At 41.6% G+C, this 20,897-nt stretch overlaps 1 protein-coding gene across 1 annotated transcript in view; it reads right to left on the bottom strand.

Moving 5' to 3' along the window:
• DCC (DCC netrin 1 receptor) overlaps nt 1-14,241 on the bottom strand; it is a 1,182,017-nt gene extending 1,167,776 nt beyond the window's left edge. Inside the window, exon 1 of the mRNA XM_046024141.1 lies at nt 14,077-14,241. Within this exon, the coding sequence (XP_045880097.1) occupies nt 14,077-14,167 (91 nt within the window). The 5' untranslated portion in view covers nt 14,168-14,241. The remainder of the gene's footprint in view (nt 1-14,076) is intronic.
• Between the last annotated feature and the right edge of the window lie 6,656 nt (nt 14,242-20,897).

The raw sequence follows: 20,897 nt of genomic DNA, 5'->3' as shown, positions 1-20,897 counted from the left end.
TGGCTTCCACTGACTTCCACAAAAATAGCGTTTTAACTCTTTGACTCATCCCAATCCTCAGGAATGATTCTTTTAGGGAAAACACAGAGTCTATCTCTGGGAACATGATGCAGGAAATAATTATTCACCTATTTTATTCTGTTCCATTTTCATACATGTGAGCTGACAAATGCCCCAAATGCATTAGTAATGGGGCCTAATAAGAGCAAATTCCATAGACTCATCACATCATACCACACACACGTCAACGTTTTAATATTTGCAAGATTTCCTTGATTTTAGATTTTTCCACAAGAATCTGTAATGTTGTCAATAAAATGAGTAACAGTGTCATGTCAAAAAAATCAAGCAAAAAGAAGGAGAAAGGGAAAAGAATGAATTTCTCGAGTTAAAAGCAGAGTATACTAAAATTTAACATATCCTTAGCTAAACTTTTTATGGCCCATGCACAAGAATAACTTCAGATTCCCTGCAAACCTGAGAATAATCATTATATGGAAACCAGTTCATTAATGACTATTTATTGAATGATTAATATGCACCACGCACAATGAAACACAAAGGTTTTAGCCAGGATTTCACCAATAAATACATCATCCTACTATGTCCAAAAAATATCCTGATAATGAAAATAAGCGGTTTGATAGGTTTCTTGTTTGGTTTTTGTTTTGTGGGGGGCTTTTTGTTTGGTTTTTATTTGTTTGTTTGTTTTTTGGCCAGGTAGTTAGCCAAAAGAAAAATGAAACAAACAAACATAAGCCTTGAGTTTTAGATGTCAACTTTGACTTTAGTATAGAGTTAGAAGGTAAGGTCTGGATAAGCCAAATACAATGGCCAAGGGTACAAGTTGTTTCTATACTTCCAAATGGGCACCCATCTTCTCTGGACTGTTGGAACAGCTCCCCTTAACATGCCTTGCTCCACTCCCCAATTCTTCCTCCTTCTGGCCAACAGCATGATGTCTACACTACCACCGTACTGTTGAATACCCTTCAAAACGTCCCCCAGGCCCATCCCTACTCCAGATACCAAATTCAGGGTGACCAACCATTCCAGTTAACCTGGGTCCATCTTCTTGTTAACACTGAAAGTCCTGTTTCCTGGGAAACTGCTCAGTCCCAGAAGGATGGGAACAAATGGCACCCATAAATGCTGCAGCAACCAGGCCCAGGGCCGTGATGCTCTCTCATAGCCCTATTTCTTTCCCCATGCCCCACTCTCACTGCCTATGATTTTGTTCACCCTCTCTTCCTTTATTCTTTCCTAAAGCCTGATTAAATTATCTCTCCTAAGCTATAAGGTAGGAAATGCATTTCTTTTTTCCCCTGAGGCTGTGTCACCGCTCTATGAATAGAATTTTACTCTGGCGGGGGGAGGAGAACCAGCAGCCTTACATAACCTTTCACAAAGCCCTACTCATTCTCTACCGGGACCAGAAAAGGGCCTATAGTTCATGAGCTAAGCAGAAAGTTCTCTTACCGGGAGGAACACTAGTGATTTTCATTCAGATTGATCTCGTCTGCACAGCTGAGCCCCCACATTGTCTTCTCTTCTCGTACAGTCTGACTTGGAGCATGCTGGTTAAAGCTCTCCTGTCTGCCAACAGTGCAGGCCAAGAGCTTCAAAACCCTGCACTGAGCTTTCTGCCTCTATAGCTTTCCTCTTCAAAAACCCCAGTTCTGCCCTCTTTCCCCTGTCACAGAAGCCCAGACAGAGGAGCACTTGGGTCTTTTCATGGCCTGAAGACAGTTCCCAATCACAGGGTGAGGTTCACCATGGGGTCACCCCCCCACGGTCTCACATGGAGCACATATGCATTTTTAGCATCAGACTTGAGATGCAGAGGAGGGAGGTTGAGGAAGCATCCTGGGCTCCCCTGTCCCTTTCAAGTACCTGCCTTTTTCCCTGGGCCTAAGTATTTTTAAGGAGGAAAGGGGACAGCGGTGGGGGACAAATACAGAATGAAAACCAGCAGACCCTTTTAAAATGTGCCTTCTTATCTTGAGCATCAATGAGAAAAGAAGGGGAAAGGCAGATGGAACATCTACAGACCACTTTCAAGGGCTTTTCATCTCAAGGAAAATGAAATATGTCATGGCCTTCAAGAAACATATTAGCCACGAAACCAAAATCCAGAAGACTTTGATGTTGGCATCATTTGCCATTGCAAGGCCAGCTCCCTAAGTCAAAGCTCTACAAAGAGGCTTCAAACTAAGTAAAACTAGCCCAGTATGGCTGGAGCATTTTTCCCATTCACCAGCTGTTGACAAGGAAATAGAGCAAGGATCCTTTCCTAGTGTCCCAGGGCCCTGTTTCTCAGTCACCAGAAAATCTAATTCAGTAAGTCTGGGTGTGGCGTAAATTTCTGCATTTCTAAAAAGCTTCCAGGAATTGCAAAGGCTGCCAGTCCCTGGATTGCCCTTTGAAGAGAGCAAGGCCTGCAGACACTGGTTCTCAAACCTGGCTGTAATTTGGAATCACCTGGGGAGGATTTAATAACTACTCCTATGTCAGGCCTCATCTCAGAGAGTCTAAGTTCATTGCTAAGAGGGAGGGCTGGGCATTGATACACAGCTAAGCTGAGAGCCCCTCCTCCAGAGAGAAGACCTTTGGGACAAATTATACCTAGCGCTACACATTAACCAAACAAGCGCTCGCTTCCAAGAGTTCATGCTAAGTGGAGGCTAGAATCAATGCGTCTGTGGGAAATGAAAGTGGTTAATCAGAGAGCGTTAATGGAGGAGGTTAATTTGTATGAGGAATCCACATGAGGTGTGTTATTTGGTGCCGGGTTTGAGCAGTACTGCACTGTGTCAGGTCTAACTCAGCAGAACCTCTTGGCTTCCAACTGCTGCAAAGGCAGGGACCATGGCCTGCTAAACCCTGGGTCCTCAACTAAGAACGGGCTGGCTTTTGAAACTGCTATTAGAGTCTTTATTTCTAAGTCTTTAAAATCTCTTCAACTGCAATAATAAAATTGAGGAAGGTTCTAGGATGACCTGCCCATGCTTAGGAAATTTTCTATTTATAAAGACTATCCCAGCATAAATCTAGCCCGTAAGAAGAAAAAAAAAAGGCATTTACAGAATACTTATTGCAGAGATTAGACTAGTTATCTTTTTATCTAAATGTTGAAGTGAGTTTATCTCCAGTTTAGAGTTAGAAAAGAGACTGGTTTTGTTTCCATTCCACAGGTGAGGAAGCCAAGGTGATGCCCACTAGCATGTTTTCCTCCATAGGCTACACTACCTCTCATTATACCAAAGAACACACACAGGACAATGCAGTGACTTTGCTGCAGGGGGTGGGAACTGGTGCAAGCTCAGTGACTTCTAAATGAGCTGTAACTTAAAGCTAAGAGAATACTCATCCATGTTTTTAAGAAATAGTAATGGAGAGAAAATGTATGTGAACATACTCGGAAAATAATCTGGAAAAAAAATCCTAGGTTCAGTTTTTCTGTTTAATTTACTAAGAGTGATCAGGCACACATTTCAAAGGCAGCCATAGTGAAAAGAAACATCACCAGGACAATCCTACTTGTGTAGAAAAGGTGAAGCTCTGTTTCCCTCTACACAGTGATGGCTTTCCAAGGGGGGAGTAGCCTGTTACACACGTTTGTTAATAATCATTTGCATTTGCTAGTCTTTTATACTTTTCGAAGTTCCTTTCCTTTATCACATTAGATATGTCCACACAACCCCCTAAGGTATTTCTAGACACAAAGGATAGGTTCATAAATTTACACCTGATAGTTAATATGAAAATCAGGACAAAGATGGCCTATGTAGTTTGCTTAAATTTTTAAATGACCATGCTGAGATTAGAAGAATGTCTTTGTTGTGGATTCATTTCAGTCCATTCAAACAGTAAACTGAGTATGAGAGAGAGAATCCGAAAGTTCTCTCCAGCCTCAGCTGAGCCATCATAATGCTTAATTCTTCAGGCCTTGGATACACTGATCTTCCTTGACTTCACTATGCTTCTCCCACCACAGGGTCTTTGCACTTACTTTTTACCTAACATTCTCTTCCCTACCCCCTCTCAAACATCCCCTCTTTAATTAAGTTAACTCATTTTTCAGGTGTCCATCACAACTTTCTTAGGGACAGCTTCTTTAATATACAGTCTAAGTCACACTTCTACAATACATGTTTTTTTTTTTTTTCAATGCCTTTTCTCGTTAAAAATTATGGATTAACATATTTATGTGATTACCATTTCCATTCACTAGGCTCAAAACTCCATAAGGCCTTGGCACAGTGCCTGGCACACACTCAAAAAATAAGGAAAAAATGCGTCGTAGAAGTCTAGGGATGGATTTATAGCAACAGGTTGTCCGATCTACCAGGAATACCTCCGGTATCTTCATTCTTAGCATACTTATAGCTTGGGGTAAGTGTGACTGACAACTTTTCACGCTCCCTCCTTTTATTTGTGTTTTGTTTTGGCCAATCAACCTAAAAACACGAGGATGAACAAATTGGCTCTGTCAACCCATCTGGGTAATATTAATATATTAATGCTATAATGCATAAATATTGTAGTCGATATTTTTCAGAGTCTGCCCCCACTTTGCTTGTGTTCCCATTTTTAGTGAGGACTTCATTCTGCGCCATATTCTATTTAGCCATGTCTGTGCCTGTCACCTTCATTTGGTGATAAACCCTTGGAGGGCAGAAACACCTTTAAGACTTTCATTTAATTCTCTGAAACTCATAGCAAATGCTCAGTAACTATTATCTTGAATCAACCTCTTGATCTTACTTGATCCTTTGATACCTCAATGATTTTATTAGGCACTGACAGTCCTATCTAAAAGATGAGAACACAGATTTGAAGAGAGACAAATGTGTACCCACGAATGACTATACAATAAGTCAAAGACTATGCTGAATCTGTAGTTTCTAATATATGACTCGGGAGAGCCTACTTAGACAAGCACATTAAACTGGGGGCCCTTGATGGCCAGAAAGATAAAAACAAACTAGAGAAAGCTCAGGTAAGAAAAGTAAACATGATTAAGCTTCTGGAGGAGTATGGAGAAAGACTAAATAAAGTATTTATAGTCTCATCAAGTGAAGACTAAGAAGGGAAAACAAGAATGATTTGAGGCCAGAATTACCTAACATGCTTCTGCATAGAAGAGGCAGAATATCACTGAGAAGGGAAAATAGGAGCCAGGGAGCTGGGTGACAGGAGCAATGGGAAACACATTTAGAACAGGACTATCAAGGGTGACGTATAAAATAAATTTTTAACAGTAAGAACTGATATGCTGCTGAAAAGTCTCCCAAGGGAAACAGTGAACAAACCATCCCTGGAGATGTCTCAAACCAGAGAGCAAAAATAACTAGAAATTGTCCTGCAGGGAACAGCCTCGCCCAGACGTTAGACATGAAAGGGAAGGCTTTGCAGATTTTCTAATTTATATTCTTCTGGGATCCCACAAGGCTGAGAAAATATGTGGCAACAATGGATTGAGAACTCTGGGTCCAGAGGGTTTGCTCAGATGTCTCAGCCTTGGTCTCTAATGAGTCAACACAGCCTTGGTCTCTAATGAGTCAACACAGACTTGGTCTCTAATGAGTCAACACAGAGGCAACACACCAGCAAAGCCACCGCTGGCATATCCATTGCTTTATTTCATCCGGGGCCCTTCATTAGTCTGCCCCATGGGAACAGGTGAAACAATTATGAACCCAAACAAAAACTGGGAGGTGTGCGAGCACGGGCAATGTTTGAAACCCACAGTCATATATGTAACAGTGACCCTGGGTCTAGGTATTTTACTGTACTGGAAACATACCCAAGGTCAGACTAAGATTTTTAACCAAGTCTTCCTATCTCCCCTTTTACTTATGTGATTCAGTTGTCTTTAGGTTTCATCATATTCGGGGGATTATATATCAGATTAAGCCTGGTACCCCAGCACCCTGCTTCCTTGTAAGTCATATGCTACAAAGACAAAATCAAAAGGATAAGGCAGGAAACTGACAAGGCAAGAGTTGCTACAGATAATCTTACAGTGGTGAAGTGTCCGTTTTCCATTTGGAAGGTGTTTAAGGAAAGTCTGCACTAAAATAAGCATGATACAGTATCAGACAATAACCTCCTAAAAGTTAGACTACTGATAACATCTATGCCTAAAAGCAAAAGGTTGCTTAGTAGGAAAAGCAGAATAACTACTGACAATATTGATACCTCCAAAGCAAATGGTTGTTCAGCTGGAGAAACAGAATAATAGAACTATCTGGCTCAAATCATAAATGAGCACTAAATGTATGGGGGAAAAAGGTTCACCTTATTAACAATCAGGGAAATGCAAATTAAAACCACAGTGAGATGCTAATTCACATCCCATGGGGCAAAGGGGACTTCCCTATGCTCTTGGTGGGAGTTTCAATAGATGAAACTTGTCACTGCCTCCAAAGACTAAAAATGTCCTTTCTATGACTCAACAATTTCACTCCTATATATGCACCCTACACAGGATGGCAAATTTGATTTTGGGGACATGTATAAGAATGTTCATTAACATCACTGCTGCCTAAAGGAAAATACTTCTCAAAAGTCCATCAATGGTAGATTAAAGTCTGATTAATTAATGTCATGGAATATTATAAAGCAAAGAAAGAGTCTGAAATACAGCAATATGCATACTCAATCCTCACATCTATCTCAAATATTTAATGTTTAGTAAAAATGCAAATCAGAGAAGAATGCATACATTTATTTCATAATGGTTAAATACAAGTAAAGCAAAGTAATATTCTAAAGATGCATACATAAGCAGCAAAACTATAACGAAGGCAAAAGGCTAATTAACATAAAATTAAGAAACTTGCTGGTGGGTACATGGGTTATTTGTTTCATTATAATTATTATCATGATCATCAACAGATTATTAATTTTAGCAAGCACTCTATATATAGGGTAGTTCATAAAAAATCATAAAATGTCATAACTAAAAGTTATGTAGTCTGCATCCTCATTTAATAAGGAAAAACATGATTCATGAAGAAAAATGACATCCAAAATAATAACAAATTTCAGAAATGTTTACAAACCCATTAGATTAAGCCAATTAGCTCTTTTCTCCTCTAGTGAAGGGCTCTGGTCCTGATTTAGAATCTCTTTTTAGATAGAGCTACCAAAAAAACCTCTGTCCCTTATTTCTTAGAAAATCAAAAGTAGAATAGAAAAGGACTACTTTGAAGAAGTCTCACAATAGGAAGAAGTTCCAACTGGACCCAATCAAATAGATAAAACACATTTTATAAATCAGAAATAAAAGTACGAAGAAAAGAAAAACAGCAACCCATGGCCATTTGATGGAAAAATAAACAGCCCTGCATGATGTAATATCTTCAGAATTCACTGCTATAATATCAGATAATATAATAACTGAGCCACAGTGATAACTTGGATCTATTAAAGAAAGATTATATTATATCCTAACATTCTTAAAACATAGCTAAGTGAGGCAATAAAGACCTTGGAAAAATAAGGAAATCTAAAAATGTTCCCATTTAACCACGAATTACTGTTACTGAGAAAACTGACATGAGTAGATAACATTTATATTAACTGTTTAACTCCTTTGTTCTCTTATAAAAATGTCAAAGATATTTAAGAATATTTTTGATGCTAGAATAATGTTGGAGTCATTAGTCCTGTTAGGTCAAAATGCACGAATGAGTTGGTATTTTCATTAGATCGCATCATAAAGATTAATTCAGTGGAATATTTTTGTCCTACATACTCTCAAGAGTAGACTTTTAGCAAAAACCAAGTTTTAAAGGATGAGCAAAGGACAAGGGCAAAATCCCCAAACTGTAACACATACCCCTGATGCATTATGATGGTGAAATCCCATCGTAAGAATCACAAGGGATATAAAGAAGCCTCCTCCCTGGAAACTGTGAGATGAACCAGCAAGCAAGAAGTCACAGAACTTGGATCTGTGAAATTAAACTAAAGTACATCATGAAAATAAGACATGAGTTATAGGCACCGGGCTTAGGGAATTTAGCAAAGAAGAGAAATTTTCCCGCCCAAGACATGTCATAATAATAGACTTTTAAAATATGATCAATAAATATGGAATGATTTGTGTGTTTTCTGGTTGAACTTTCCCCCCAAGAAATGAAAGCTGTGAATAATATGGTTGTTTGAAGCTATTTATAAAAAGCAGGATGTACTAGCATTACCATTGGCAAATCAACATCAATAGTGGGAAAAAAAGGAATACTCAACTGTACACATTACTACATATTTCTAAACCAAACCACCAGACAGAGTTCAGGCATTTCTAAACTACTAAGGAAAACATATTTGCTGAACAGTTGAGTGAAAGGGGGCTGCTTTGTTAACCTCGGGCTAAAATTTGTCAAAGAACTTTAAAGCACTATAGTAATTTTGATCATCAATCAGCCGACCTATATTTCTGCGTGTTAGTATGGTGCTAAGCTAGAGAAATATAAGATAAGGAATCAATAACTCCACTGTGGGAGGAAGCAAAAGTGTGGGTCTAAATTTTACTGTAATTTTACCTGAGAGCTGCAATTATAAAGGTGCACAAAAATTTGCATTTTATTTTTTGCTATTAATCACTTGGCATATATAACACGTAATTTTATCTTGCATATTTTTTAATTGTTCTAGAGGGAAAATAATCCGGATTGTTCATCCTGTCTTATTGACAGGTTTAGCATTTGCTTTTACTTGAGGTCTTGTTTTGAAGAAAAAGATGGGTCATTGCCATGCTACAGATATTATACTACTACTAAGAGATGCTTTGACCTTTGATAAGTAGTAACTTGGAAGAAGATTAAACTTATATTATTCCAACCCAATAACAGCTTCCTGAAAACAACAGCATGTCTGGCTTGCCATTGCTTACTAGCCCCTAGTACGCACTCTTACATCTTCTTAATGTTGATGAGCTCTAGAACTTCAATAATACTAGCTGAGAGGCCACTAGTCAGAGTTTCCTGTGTTAAGAGCACTACTCAGCTGTCTTCAGAGTACAACTTCACTCTCCACTAAAAGAAACACTCATGAAAATTTCAAAAATTCATTTTTAAGGGAAATCCCCATGACCGTGCAAAGTCTAATACAACATTTTACACTCAGTGCCTATGCGCCAGGGGCCAGGATTCACGGTGACAAAGCCTTTCCTGGGCAGTATCAGGAGAAGCAGGACTGATGCCATATGGTTTAAAGACGAGAGCTGTGACTCTTCGAGCCTGGCTGGAGAGAAGTCAGCACGCCACTCGCGACTGCAGAGCTATGTGCTGGGCAGCACGTGGGTACTCCATTCAGTGTGTTTTAGTCAAGAGTTAGAGCGATCCCAGCCTATGACTCAAGGTATAACTGTTGTGACAATTCATGAAACTCTTCAATCCTCCTCTGAAGCATCAAAATGAAAAAACAATTCTCCACATTCACATTTTGTGAGCTGTCAATGCACACAGTGTTTATCACTCCACTTTAGGGATCACAGTATGTCTCCGGAACCCAGTGACTTTTTATCTTCAGTTAATTAATCAAGTAATCCTCAGTGAGCATTATTCTCCTTACATAGGCAAACTAAGATTTCCTGAGATTTAGGTATACAGCTCATCTAAGAGATTATCATCTGAGGTAGATTAATTCACTAAAAATGTATCATTCTGGGGTGCCTGGGTGGCTCAGTGGGTTAAAGCCTCTACCTTCAGCTCCGGTCATGATCCTGGAGTCCTGGGATCGAGTCCTGCCCTGGGCTCTCTGCTCAGCGAGGAGCATGCTTCCTTCTCTCTCTCTGCCTGCCTCTCTGTCTACTTGTGATCTCTGTCAAATGAATAAATAAAATATTTTTTTAAAAAACGTATCATTCTATCTCTTGCTGTGTAGGAAACACCAAAACAGAGCGATGTGTTCCTAACGTGACGCAAGTTCCTGAGAGCGATACAGGTCATACCCAAAGAAAGTGGGAGGATCTATAGCCAGGCAAGAAGAGCTCACGCACTGGTGAAACCATGACGGTTTCCAGAAGTGTCTTTATGTAACTGGCACTATGTGAATTCAGCCCAATGTCACACATTTGGAAAGGTGGCATGTGGAGGTGGAAATCCCCTTTTTTTGTACGATTATGATTGTGTTTTCATTGAAGAGAAAGCCAAAAACAACTATTCTCATTTCTATTAGAGTTATCCTGTCTGGTAGGAGATGGAGGAGGAAGATTTACATGCAAAGTTTAGGGCGGCAAAAATTCTCTAAAGAATATTTCCTCAAAATATAATCTTAGGGCCCAAAATGTAATCTCTTCCATGGAAAGAGAGATACTGTGTGGAAACTTCAGCACTGCCTGTAATAATGTGGCATCACCTAACGATGAACAAGTAGTCTGGCTGAGAAGTCACGATTTAAATCAGGGCTGGTTTCTAAGGGAGGGAGATGGTACTAGATGACCCCACTGTATGCAGAAGAAAACATTCCAGGAACAAATCACATGCACTTGAAGAATCTTAGATGATTGGATGTAGGAAAGTAGAGATTCAAGCCAGAGAGGAAAAAAACATTTCCCCTCAGAAAAGACTGCTGTTGAGGACAGAGTGCTGAGATGCCTCTAGTGGTGCCATCCCTTCCGTCTCCAGAAACAAATAAAAATATCCCATTTCTACCCACAAGTTACCTCCTCATATCGCTTGTCCAGTTTCCCATTTCTGAGAAAACCATTCTACAGCGTGCAAATACCCCGTCCTCCAGAAGAAACTTTGAGCAGGGCTGCATTCAGGAATTTAGATAGGATTCAAGTTCTTCCTCTTCAATGAAAACAGTAAGGAAGTTTGCTGAGAGGTTAACTTGCCAGAGAATAAATGTAAGTCATACACACTGAGAAGTTATAAATCTCTCCCCAGAAAAAAATGCCTATCAGCAGCTCAAGCCAGTCCAGCTTTTAAGAGCATTAAAGCAAATGCACTAAGTCTAATATATTCACATATAACACATGTGGTGGCTGTTTCACATGCTTCATAACTCAGAGGGTAACTGCTGCTGTGTGGGAAATGGATGCTGTGACAGGTCGCTGGCGAGTCATACTGCCACACTCACAGAGGAGTGGACACCCAGTCTGCCCAGGCACCCACAGGGACTGCCAAGCTCTACTCAATGCAAAAATCCAGAAGGGGATGTCAGATCTGCTACGGTTGGGGGATTAGAAGGGGTGCGTCCTATATAGATAAGTCATTAATGAATGTATGTATCTGCTATTGCGTTCATTAACATCTAACATCTAAAATTCTCATCTCATCGGAGGTCTGGAGACTCTACTTAGTACTTTTCTTGTGACTCAAGTCAAATATATAAGAAGATGGCATCTAGAGAAGCCAACTGAAAAGTTGCCATCTAGTCTCCCCCCAGCACTATTCCAAGATGCCCTTTGTTATGTCACAATGATTTCATAAAAATCTACAGCAGCTTCAGACTTTATCTAGGAAGTGAGAAAATATCCAGTGCTATTGTGCTAGTCTCCACAATCCTTTGTTACCAATCAACAAAGTCTTTGAAACATCCTGCTGAATGGGAATTTCACTACCGGTAATCTAGGCATTTGGCCTTTTTAAGGGCACCTCCTACTGGTCCTTTCATAGAGTGAACCATGCTTTCTTGAGCATTAATTCCCTTCTACGTTCCTGAAGAGGCGAAACTGCTACTAAAACAGGAGAAACAGATTAATGAGTAAAGACCAGACTGATGAGAATTAGCAGTATCTCAAAACTGCTCCATCTACTTTCTCAGGGCCTCTGCAAAAATGCGTCACAATTCATTTGCAATTAACAAGCAATAGATTCAGAAGTATAGAAAAGCGTGATGATTTAGACCCACAAGCCTATCCACAGGCACATCCCTTTGTATATGCATATTTTTGTCTGCCTCTTCAAGCATAGGCTTGTCTGTGGAAGGGAGGATGAAATTAAAATAAAGCAGTAATACTGTATGGCCCCAGATCTCTAAATAAGAAAAATAAATGGGAAGGGAATATTTAATTTAGATATAAGTAAAACATATATAAATACCTATTCATTTATCCCCACCGTTGGCCAAAGTCACTTGGGTAACAGTATTACGATATTTCAGCGTAATTGACAAAACGTCATTGTCCATTTTTGCACACCTTTGTCTAACGCAATATTTTCAGCCAAGGCACTTCAGGCCCAGCCTAGAAGACTTTCTACCCCTTGAAGGATGCCCCCTCTCAACTTCCCCTCTCCCTTCCAAGGGGGTGTCCCAAAAACTGCCTGAAAGAGCGCAACTCTGTCTTCTGTGGAGAAGGGTCATCCTCGCAGCAGCCTCTAGCGTCTAGTGAGGAGGGAATTTTAAAAAGACACCTATTCATTACTGCGAGGATGCCCCCTCCCCACCTTCAGACGGAGTAATTGCCGAGGACAAAGCTCCGGGAGAGTGAGAGAGAGAGGAACCAGGGAGGAGGGGACCGGCAAAGAGGGAGGAAGGGAGGGAGCGAGAGCGCGGGCTGCCTGCCGTGCAGATGCGACTGTGAGCACGCGCGCCTACACACACACACACACACACACACACACACACACACACACACACACACACCCCTCTCGCTAGCTCGCTCTGTCTGGCACGCGTGCACACACACACACACACACCCCTCACTCTCTCGCTCAGTTCGCTCTGTCAGGCCAAAGGAAGGTGAGGAGTCCCATTGGTGTGGATGGGCAGATTCCTGCGGTGCCAGGATTTGGGGAGCCTTCCGCTGGCCCCGTGCTTGACTGAATCCCTAGCCACGGGGAAAGGCGCATTCTCGACTGGGTTCGCAACCCTGGACCCTGCAGCACTTAGAGGGAACAAGAAAGCTGGGGCTGCGGGCTCCAGGTGGCAGGGCGCTTTGCAGTGATTCACATTCCATTCCCAGTTAATTTCCAAGGCGTGGGTTGAGGGCTCTTAACCAACGCTCGGCCCCTGCCTGAGGCTCCCTCCTTTCCTTTCGGATAAAGAAAAGGGAAAAGGTAGTTTCCAAAGGGATTTGAATGCTCAGTCGGCTGCTCTCCTCTCCTTCCTTGCCAGGTCCGCCCCCTGTATCCCAGTGCCTACCTACACTTGTGGTGAGGCCCAGCAAAATGAATGGATGTTATAGTAAGTCATTTTGCTAGCTCTCTCTCTCTCTCTTTTTTTTTTTTTTTTTCCTTCTTTTGCCCGTGAAAACCCCCAGCTCCGTATTAGGAGACTGCAGCAGCCCTAAGCATCCCTTAGATCCCTTTCTCCTACTATAACCCAATCCAATCCCAGTTTTGACATTTTTAATTAGAAACTGCGCTTGCCAAATGTCAGGGCCAGGGAGCTGGTTCCCCAGAATATCAATTATTTGGAGTTTGGAAGTATCCTGGAGATATATGGAGACTTAGCTTGCTAACTGCATAAAATACAATAAAATATAATAAAATAAAACATGCCTCTTCCCTCCTGGCAACTCTGTGCTTCTTTGGGCACTACCATCCTCTCCCCCAAAGTACCCAAACACATTGGCTGTCCCTTTCTTGGTTCTCAATCATCAGGGCTAAAAATCCAAACCTGAGACGCACATAAGCACATACAAGCGACTCAGTCCCGCCACTTACATTCTGCACAGACTTCCCCCAAGCACCCCATGAATGACCTCCCTACTTGGTCCTGTTGCCCCAATTCCCCTCCTCAGTAGGTTTCCAAGGCTTTAAGGATCCAACCCAATTCCTTACAATGACATCCCCATCACCTGCCTCCTCCCTGCCCCAGTCAGTGAGCTCTCCAAACCAACTCAAGTATTTGCAAAATGAAAGATGCAAGCACCAGACTTAAAAGAGCAAAGAGGCACCCCTCTCCCCAATTGCCAACATCCTCCACCCCCACAGGGTGGGGGGAGTCTTCCAGTCTTTTATCATCAGCGAGGAGAGGGGGAGCAGAGCTAGCTCAGATCATCTTGCTTTTTCTTCCGATACCCCAATGGTAATACTCCCCAGACGAAATGAGAAGGAAAAGGGGGTAACTATGGGGGTGGGTGAGAGGAGAATAAAGGAAAGAACCTCTTACCGGTGACTTGAAGATGTGTGCTAAGCAGGGTAGCTCCGAAGAGTACAAAAGCCAGCTTGGGTACCCAAACACATCCAAGACTATTCTCCATATTTCAGCCAACACCTTCGGGGCCGGAGGTCCTGGGCAGCGGCAGCACTCACACACATGCACTCACACACGCATGCACACATGCACACACACGCGCCGAGCCCCTTTGGCTTCCTCCTCCTCCTCCTCGTCCTCTTCCTCCACCTCTTTCTCCACCTCCCCTGCGCTTCTTCTGCCTCTTTCCTCGTCCACTGACAGAATCAGCAGCCAAAGGAGGCAGCAAAAAGTTCCATTCGGTCCAAGAGATGCCGAGCTCCGGGGAAAACCTTAGAAAACTAACTCAAGGAGACAGAGGGAGTGAGAAGAGGGAAAACAGCTCTCCGCGGGGCTCCGGAGTCATCAATAAAGAGAATATCCAGAAGGGACCAAGAGGAGACAGAAAGCAATCCTGTGGTGGGGCTGTGCATTAAAAGGTTGATGCTGGTTCTCCGTCCGCGGCTGGGTAAAGTTGAAAAAGCAAAATCCGCATGAGAGCTGGGGATGCTGTTCGGTTTTCCTCCAAGAGCCAAAGGGACTGAGGAAGGAGAGGCAGGGGTCTGCGGGGTGGAGCGCTCTCACTTGTTACTGGGGTGTCCGCCAGCGGTGTGCGAGCTGGGAGTTAGAGCTGTACTATCCATTGATCCAGAGAAGTGGAGGGCTGGAAGGGAAAATGCGGAGACCGGAGGGAAACGAACTGGATCAGGCGAAGATTCCACGGGAAGGGGGTGGGGGCAGAGAGATGACGGCGGAGGGAAAAAAGAGCGGTCGGAGGAGGCTTTCAGCAGCTGCCTAAGCCCGGTCTACATATCAATGAGCAGGGATGCCCTCTGTGGGCAAAGCGTGGGAAGTCACTTTTGTCAATGGAGCCAGGGAATGTTCTGAGCGTCTGGGGTTTTTCAGCTATCCCTTTGACATTCAACCTTTGGGAAATTATTGTTATTTGACCATAAAGCCAAGGCAGGTGTTTAAACTGGGTCAGATGGCCAGGGCATTTACTTCCTTCTCTCCTTTCAGCGACATTTAAAACAGAATTTTTCACTGGAAAGAATCACCTACTCCAATTCCCTTCCCTGAAGATGGGAAACTGAGGTCCAGAAACACATAGGACAAATACCAGACCACTACTTCCTGACAGAACAGCCAGCGTCCTCTTTTTGTAAGGCATCTTATTTAGTCTGGGTTCTCTTCTCCAAACACATTTCAGTGCTCTACTCAACAAGCATTACCATGTTCCAAGTGCACTATTCACTCCCATGAAATATAGATTTGAGATTTAATAAGACTCCATCTCTGTCCTCAAGAGGTTTGTGATCAGTTAAAAAAGAGGCATAAATGGGTAATTTTAAAAATCATGTGAAATAATGATGGCCCACCTAATGAGGGGGTTTTCTGTTAGAGAAAGTGAACAGTAAAGCCCTCTCAGGAAATTGTTTTAAGCTAACTTTCTTTCCATGTATCATCTCCGTTGCAGGACCTCAAGCTCTTTTGAGAGGAGAGATTGTATGTCATTCATTTTTGTGCTCCCCATGGATCTGGCATAGGATGTATAATACCACACACGCTAATATGTCTTTGCTGAATAAGTGAACTTATAAATGAATGAATTTGGCCAGGAAGGATGATGATAGAAATGCCATTCTGGTGAAAGTTCTTCTAAGGAGCTGTTCAGCTGCAGAATTTCTTGACCCCTCACTGGAACTCTTGGTGACCCCCAAATTTCTCAAAACACTGGAAACTTCCCTTATCAGTGGATGAGGTCTTTGGAAGTACAGGATCCAGGTTTAGAAGAAGCACCATTTACTGGGTCCATGAATCTTCCTGTGAGCCCCATGCTGTCAAAATTCAGGGAGTTCATGGAGGGAATCTTTAGCTGCACAAAATGAATCTAAGCATGTCCCCTACCAAAATGATAGAAAGAACCACTGGATTAGAAAGTATGGAATGAGGAAAGAGTTGCAATTTCTTTCTGAGAGAGTCATCTGGTCCTCTTTCTCCTCATCAGTAAAAGGAGGGTAGGAAGCAAAAATGGTTACTGCTGTTCAAATTCCTTTAAATGGACATTGCTCAGTCTAATTCAGTATGACTAGTGATTAAGTTGCTCTTAGCTACCATCCTTGACTCTATTACCCTGAGTAGTCCAAGCCATCTGTCTATGAACCAATGAGCTTCTAAAAAGATCATCAGCTTCTCTTCCTCTTAGATACTCATTTGGTTCCACAACTAGCCTCTGACAGTTGCTTGTACCTACTTTCTCAGTATGTCCTCCTTCTCCTTAAAAAGATGATTCCAGAATCTCCTCTTATAAATACTTCAATATCCTCTGATTCACAGCATGGTGCTTTCTACTTGAGAGCCAAAACACCTCCTCATTTCTCTTCTCAGAGGTATTAGACCCACTTCCCATCCAGGTCCCTTATCAGGAAGAAAGGAGACCAGAAGATCAGACAGAAAGAGGAAAGAAATGGAAGCCACAGAAAAATAGGTTAATATGACTAATCGACTTCACGTGGTCTTTATGACATTTAGTGCTTTGGGTCCCCTTCTGGGGCTTAATCTGCTAACAAAACACACAGAAACCCAGACACACTTTTTAGTTCTGAAGGCAAATTAATCAATATTTACATTTCTTCAAACCACAAGGACCCTAAATTATGTGTGTATGTGCATGTTTGGGGAGGAAAACATTAGGAACATTGATTTTCTGAGATTAGCCCAAGAGGATGAGTTAAATTCAAGATCTATAATTCCTTTTAAGATCCTCATTAGGGGGCTCCTGGGTGGCTCAGTGGTTAAGGCCTCTGCCTTCGGCTCAGGTCATGGTCTCGGAGTCCTGAGATCAAGCCCCACATCAGGCTCTCTGCCTGCCTCTCTGCCTACTTGTGATCTCTGTCAAATAAATAAATAAGTAATCTTAAAAAAAAAAAAGAAGAAGAAGAAAGATCCTCATTATGGAACTATATTTCTTGTCCTACCTTAATTCAGAAAATTGTCTTACTCAATTTCTATCCTTCTCTTAATATCATAATCTAACTTTAAAGATATTTTCTGTAACAGGTTTCAGAAATATATTTGCAAAAACATTAACATCTCATCGAATGATACATGTTAAGCTATGAATTTGACAATACTTCAATCATGTGGACATGGCCATGTAATAATTTGTCATTTCATCAGTTATTTAAGAAAGCTAATTATTGTATTAGACATTTGAGCTACGTAATATGTAGATGGAATATACAACTATAAGGATGATATAGTCATTGTCCTTCACTAATTTACAGTCTTAGGATGAAGGGATATATTTTAGTTGACATTCTTCCCCCTCAGAATCCATTCTTCCTTCTTTTGGTAACAGGTGCTGAAGGAAATCCCCTTCTACATTCTCAACTGCAGAGTCCATGAAGGACCCTGAGTCCCTTCAGTCATGCAAAATAACCTATTTTCCTGATCAGAGTGACAAAGTCAGAGCTGAGTCTGTCAGCTAATCAGATCAAAGGAGATATTTTCTGAGGCTTCTTGAAATGAGAAGCTTTCTGCCTCTCATAAGGATACTGCCAGGAGAAACCTCTTTCCCTCTGAGTTGTGGAAGCATGTGAGCTTTCCAGAAGGTGCTAACAGAGAAATCTTGGCGCTTCCATCAGACTCCTATGAAAAACCTGTGGTAGACAGAATAATTTCCCTTCCCTTCCCTCCAAAGATGCCCACATCCTAATCTCTAGATTGACCTCCATAAGTGTAAGGTAATATATTTGTATTGTTTTAAGACACTAAAGTTGCAACAGTTCATTTTGGAGTAATGGGAAGCTAATACAGATTTTGTTCCCATGAAGTGAGATACTGCTTAAAAAAAAAAAAGAAAAGAAAAGAAAAAAGAAAAAAACTTGAAAATGTGCAAGTGGCACTGGAATTGAGCAATGGGTAGAGGCTGGAAGAATTTTAAGTCGTGTGAGAGTGAAGTATTTTCAATTGCCTCCAAGAGTCTGTTGGTAGAAATATGGACCCTAGTGGGGCTGTTGGTGAGGGTCAGGAGGAAATGAGGAATGTGGTATTGGAAACGAGAGGAATGAGCACCCTTGATTTATAATGGCAGAAAAGTTGGCATAGTTGTGTCCTACAGTTAGGTGATGAATTTGGATATTAACTGAAGAGATTTCAAAAATCCTTAAGATAGGACCTGATTTCTCTTTGATGCTTATGGTAAGAGAGAGGTTGAGGGGAGAACCATTAAGTAAAAAGAAAAGGGACTGTAGATTTGGGAAATTCTCAGTCAATCCAGATTGAAGAGACACTGAAATTAAGAAATTGCTTGTCAAGAAAGTATGTTCTGGAGAGAAAGCTAAGGGTGTGACTGGACAACCTTCTGCTCATGCCTCAGAAGGATCAAAAGGTCAGAATAGTCAGACACATGGAAGGCTCTCTGAGGAGACTAAGCATGTGACTGACGGGTCCTGTCAGCTATTTCAGCAGAAGGCAGGAGTGGCAAAGGGACTATCCAGAAAAGATCTGCAAAGGGACCTTTTATCCAATGGAGTGAAATCTCAAGACATATATGGGAGACCAATAAGGCTTCTGAGAACATTGTAAGAGGGGAAACTTCCAGGTTGGACTGAAAGGGACAGAGAAAAGACAAAGTGAAAAAGGCTCAGACTCCTAAAGCCCCACATTGTTCTAGAAAACAGGCCGTTGAGAATACTCAACTGTAGATGTGCCTGGGTTTCTCAGATGATTAAGCATCTTCCTTGGCTCAGGACATGATCTCAGGGTCCTGGAACAGAGACCTACCTCGGGCTCATAGCTCAGTGGGGAGTCTGCTTCTCCCTCCCCCTCTGCCTCTCCTCCTGCTTGTGTTTTCTCTGTCTCTGTCTCTCACCCTCAAAATGAATTAAAAAAAAAAAAGAAGAATACTCAGCTGCAAAGATGGCCCACCCTTCATGAAAAAAAGGAAGGATAATCCCAAGGGCAGAGATATGAAACTAGAGGGCAGAACAATGGGCCTGGAGGATGGAACCACAAACAACAAATACTTACTCCCGGGCCCTGAAAACTAATACTTGCCTAGCTGGATTTCAGAACTGGTGGGACTAGTAACTCCTTTTTTTCTTCCACTTTCTCCCTTTTAAACAGGAATAGTAACTCCTTTTTTTCTTCCACTTTCTCCCTTTTAAACAGGAATGTCTACAGGCAGTTTCCTATGCCTATGGCTCCACTGAATTTTGAAACAGACAACTTGCTTGCCAGTTTCACAGGTAAAGAGAGCTTTCCCCCATATCAGGATCATACTCAAGACTCTGACCCAGAATTGGTTTATTACATTTGAGACCTATGAGCTGATGATATTTAGATGAGATTTTCGACTCTGAGTTGATGATGTATTGAATTAAAAATTGGGTGGGGGGGGGGGGTCTTGGGTAGGGGTTAATATAGTCTGCATGGAGATGACTGTGAATTCTTTGGGGCTAAAGGGAAGACTTTGATAGGTAAATAATGGCCCTAAAGATGCCCACATCCTAATCCCTAGAATCCTGTGACTATGTTATCTTAAATGGCAAAAGGGACTTTGCGATGTGATAAAGTTAAGGATTTTGAGATGAACTATCCTGGATTACCATGGTGGACCCATTATAATCACAAGAGTCCTTAAAAATGGAAAGGGGAAGCAGAGTCAGAGTTAGAGAGGGAGATGTGATGCCATTTTTGGAAGTGGTCTAGAAGCCTCTAGAAACTGGAAAAGGCAAGAAGTGGATTCTTCCCTGGAATCTCCAGGAGGAATGCAGGCTCCTTGACTGCAGCAGAAGACCCATTTAGCAAACTCTGTCCTCCAGAACTGTAAAATAATAAATGTGCTTTGTTTTAAGACACTAACTCTATGGTGCTTTGTTCCAGCAGCAACAGATAACAATACAGACCACAACAACAAATGTGAATCTGCAGTATCAGAGCAAATGAAGGAAAAGAAACTGGTTTTGGTGACACTAGACTAAGGCTCTGCCTGAAGTCAGGCTGTCTTCGGGTTTCCCAGTTACAGGAGTCAAATAACTCTTTTATTGTTAATCCAGGTTAAGGAATGGGTCTACCTTGTTCAACACAAAGAATCCTGATTAAGCCAATTAAAAGCAAAGTTGATCTTTATTAAACGTATTTTACCATGGTGAAATTTATGCCATCTATCCAGTTCCAGTTTTACAACTGATTTTTTTTCATACTTCAAGCTTTTATTTAAATTCTAGTTAGTTAACAAATAGTGTAATGTTAGTTTTAGGAATTGAATTTAGTGATTCATCACTAACATATAACACCCGGTGTTCATCACAAGATGTGCCCTCCTTAGTACCCATCTCCCATCCACCTCCCCCTCCAGCAACCCTCAGTTTGTTCTTTGTAGGTAAGAGTCTCTATGGTTGCAACTGATTTTTGAAGGGCAGAGCTCATCAGAGGTCTAACTCTGGGCATGTGATGAGAAAGATTCTGTTTGTGTTGTTAGTCAGAAAACCCTTCTCACTGTACATATAAAAGACAATTTGGTGGTTAAAAAGAAAAACAAGAAGGTTTTTGCTTTAGGGCACCCTCCAATCCAGACAAAAATACAAGTGTTTTACAGCCTCGAGTTAAAAACTTCATACACAAGAGCAGAAAACTACTATAGCAACTTAGAGGAAGGAGAAAATGAGGTGGTCAGAGGTGACTCCTGGAAGTACTAGAACCTCAATGGGATACTAACCTACTCGCAGAGTTTGAGTATGCATATGCCAAGT

This window comes from Meles meles, chromosome 12 (genome assembly GCF_922984935.1).
Source record: "Meles meles chromosome 12, mMelMel3.1 paternal haplotype, whole genome shotgun sequence".
Lineage (NCBI taxonomy): Eukaryota > Metazoa > Chordata > Mammalia > Carnivora > Mustelidae > Meles > Meles meles.
This window is presented reverse-complemented; position numbering and strand designations above follow the sequence as displayed.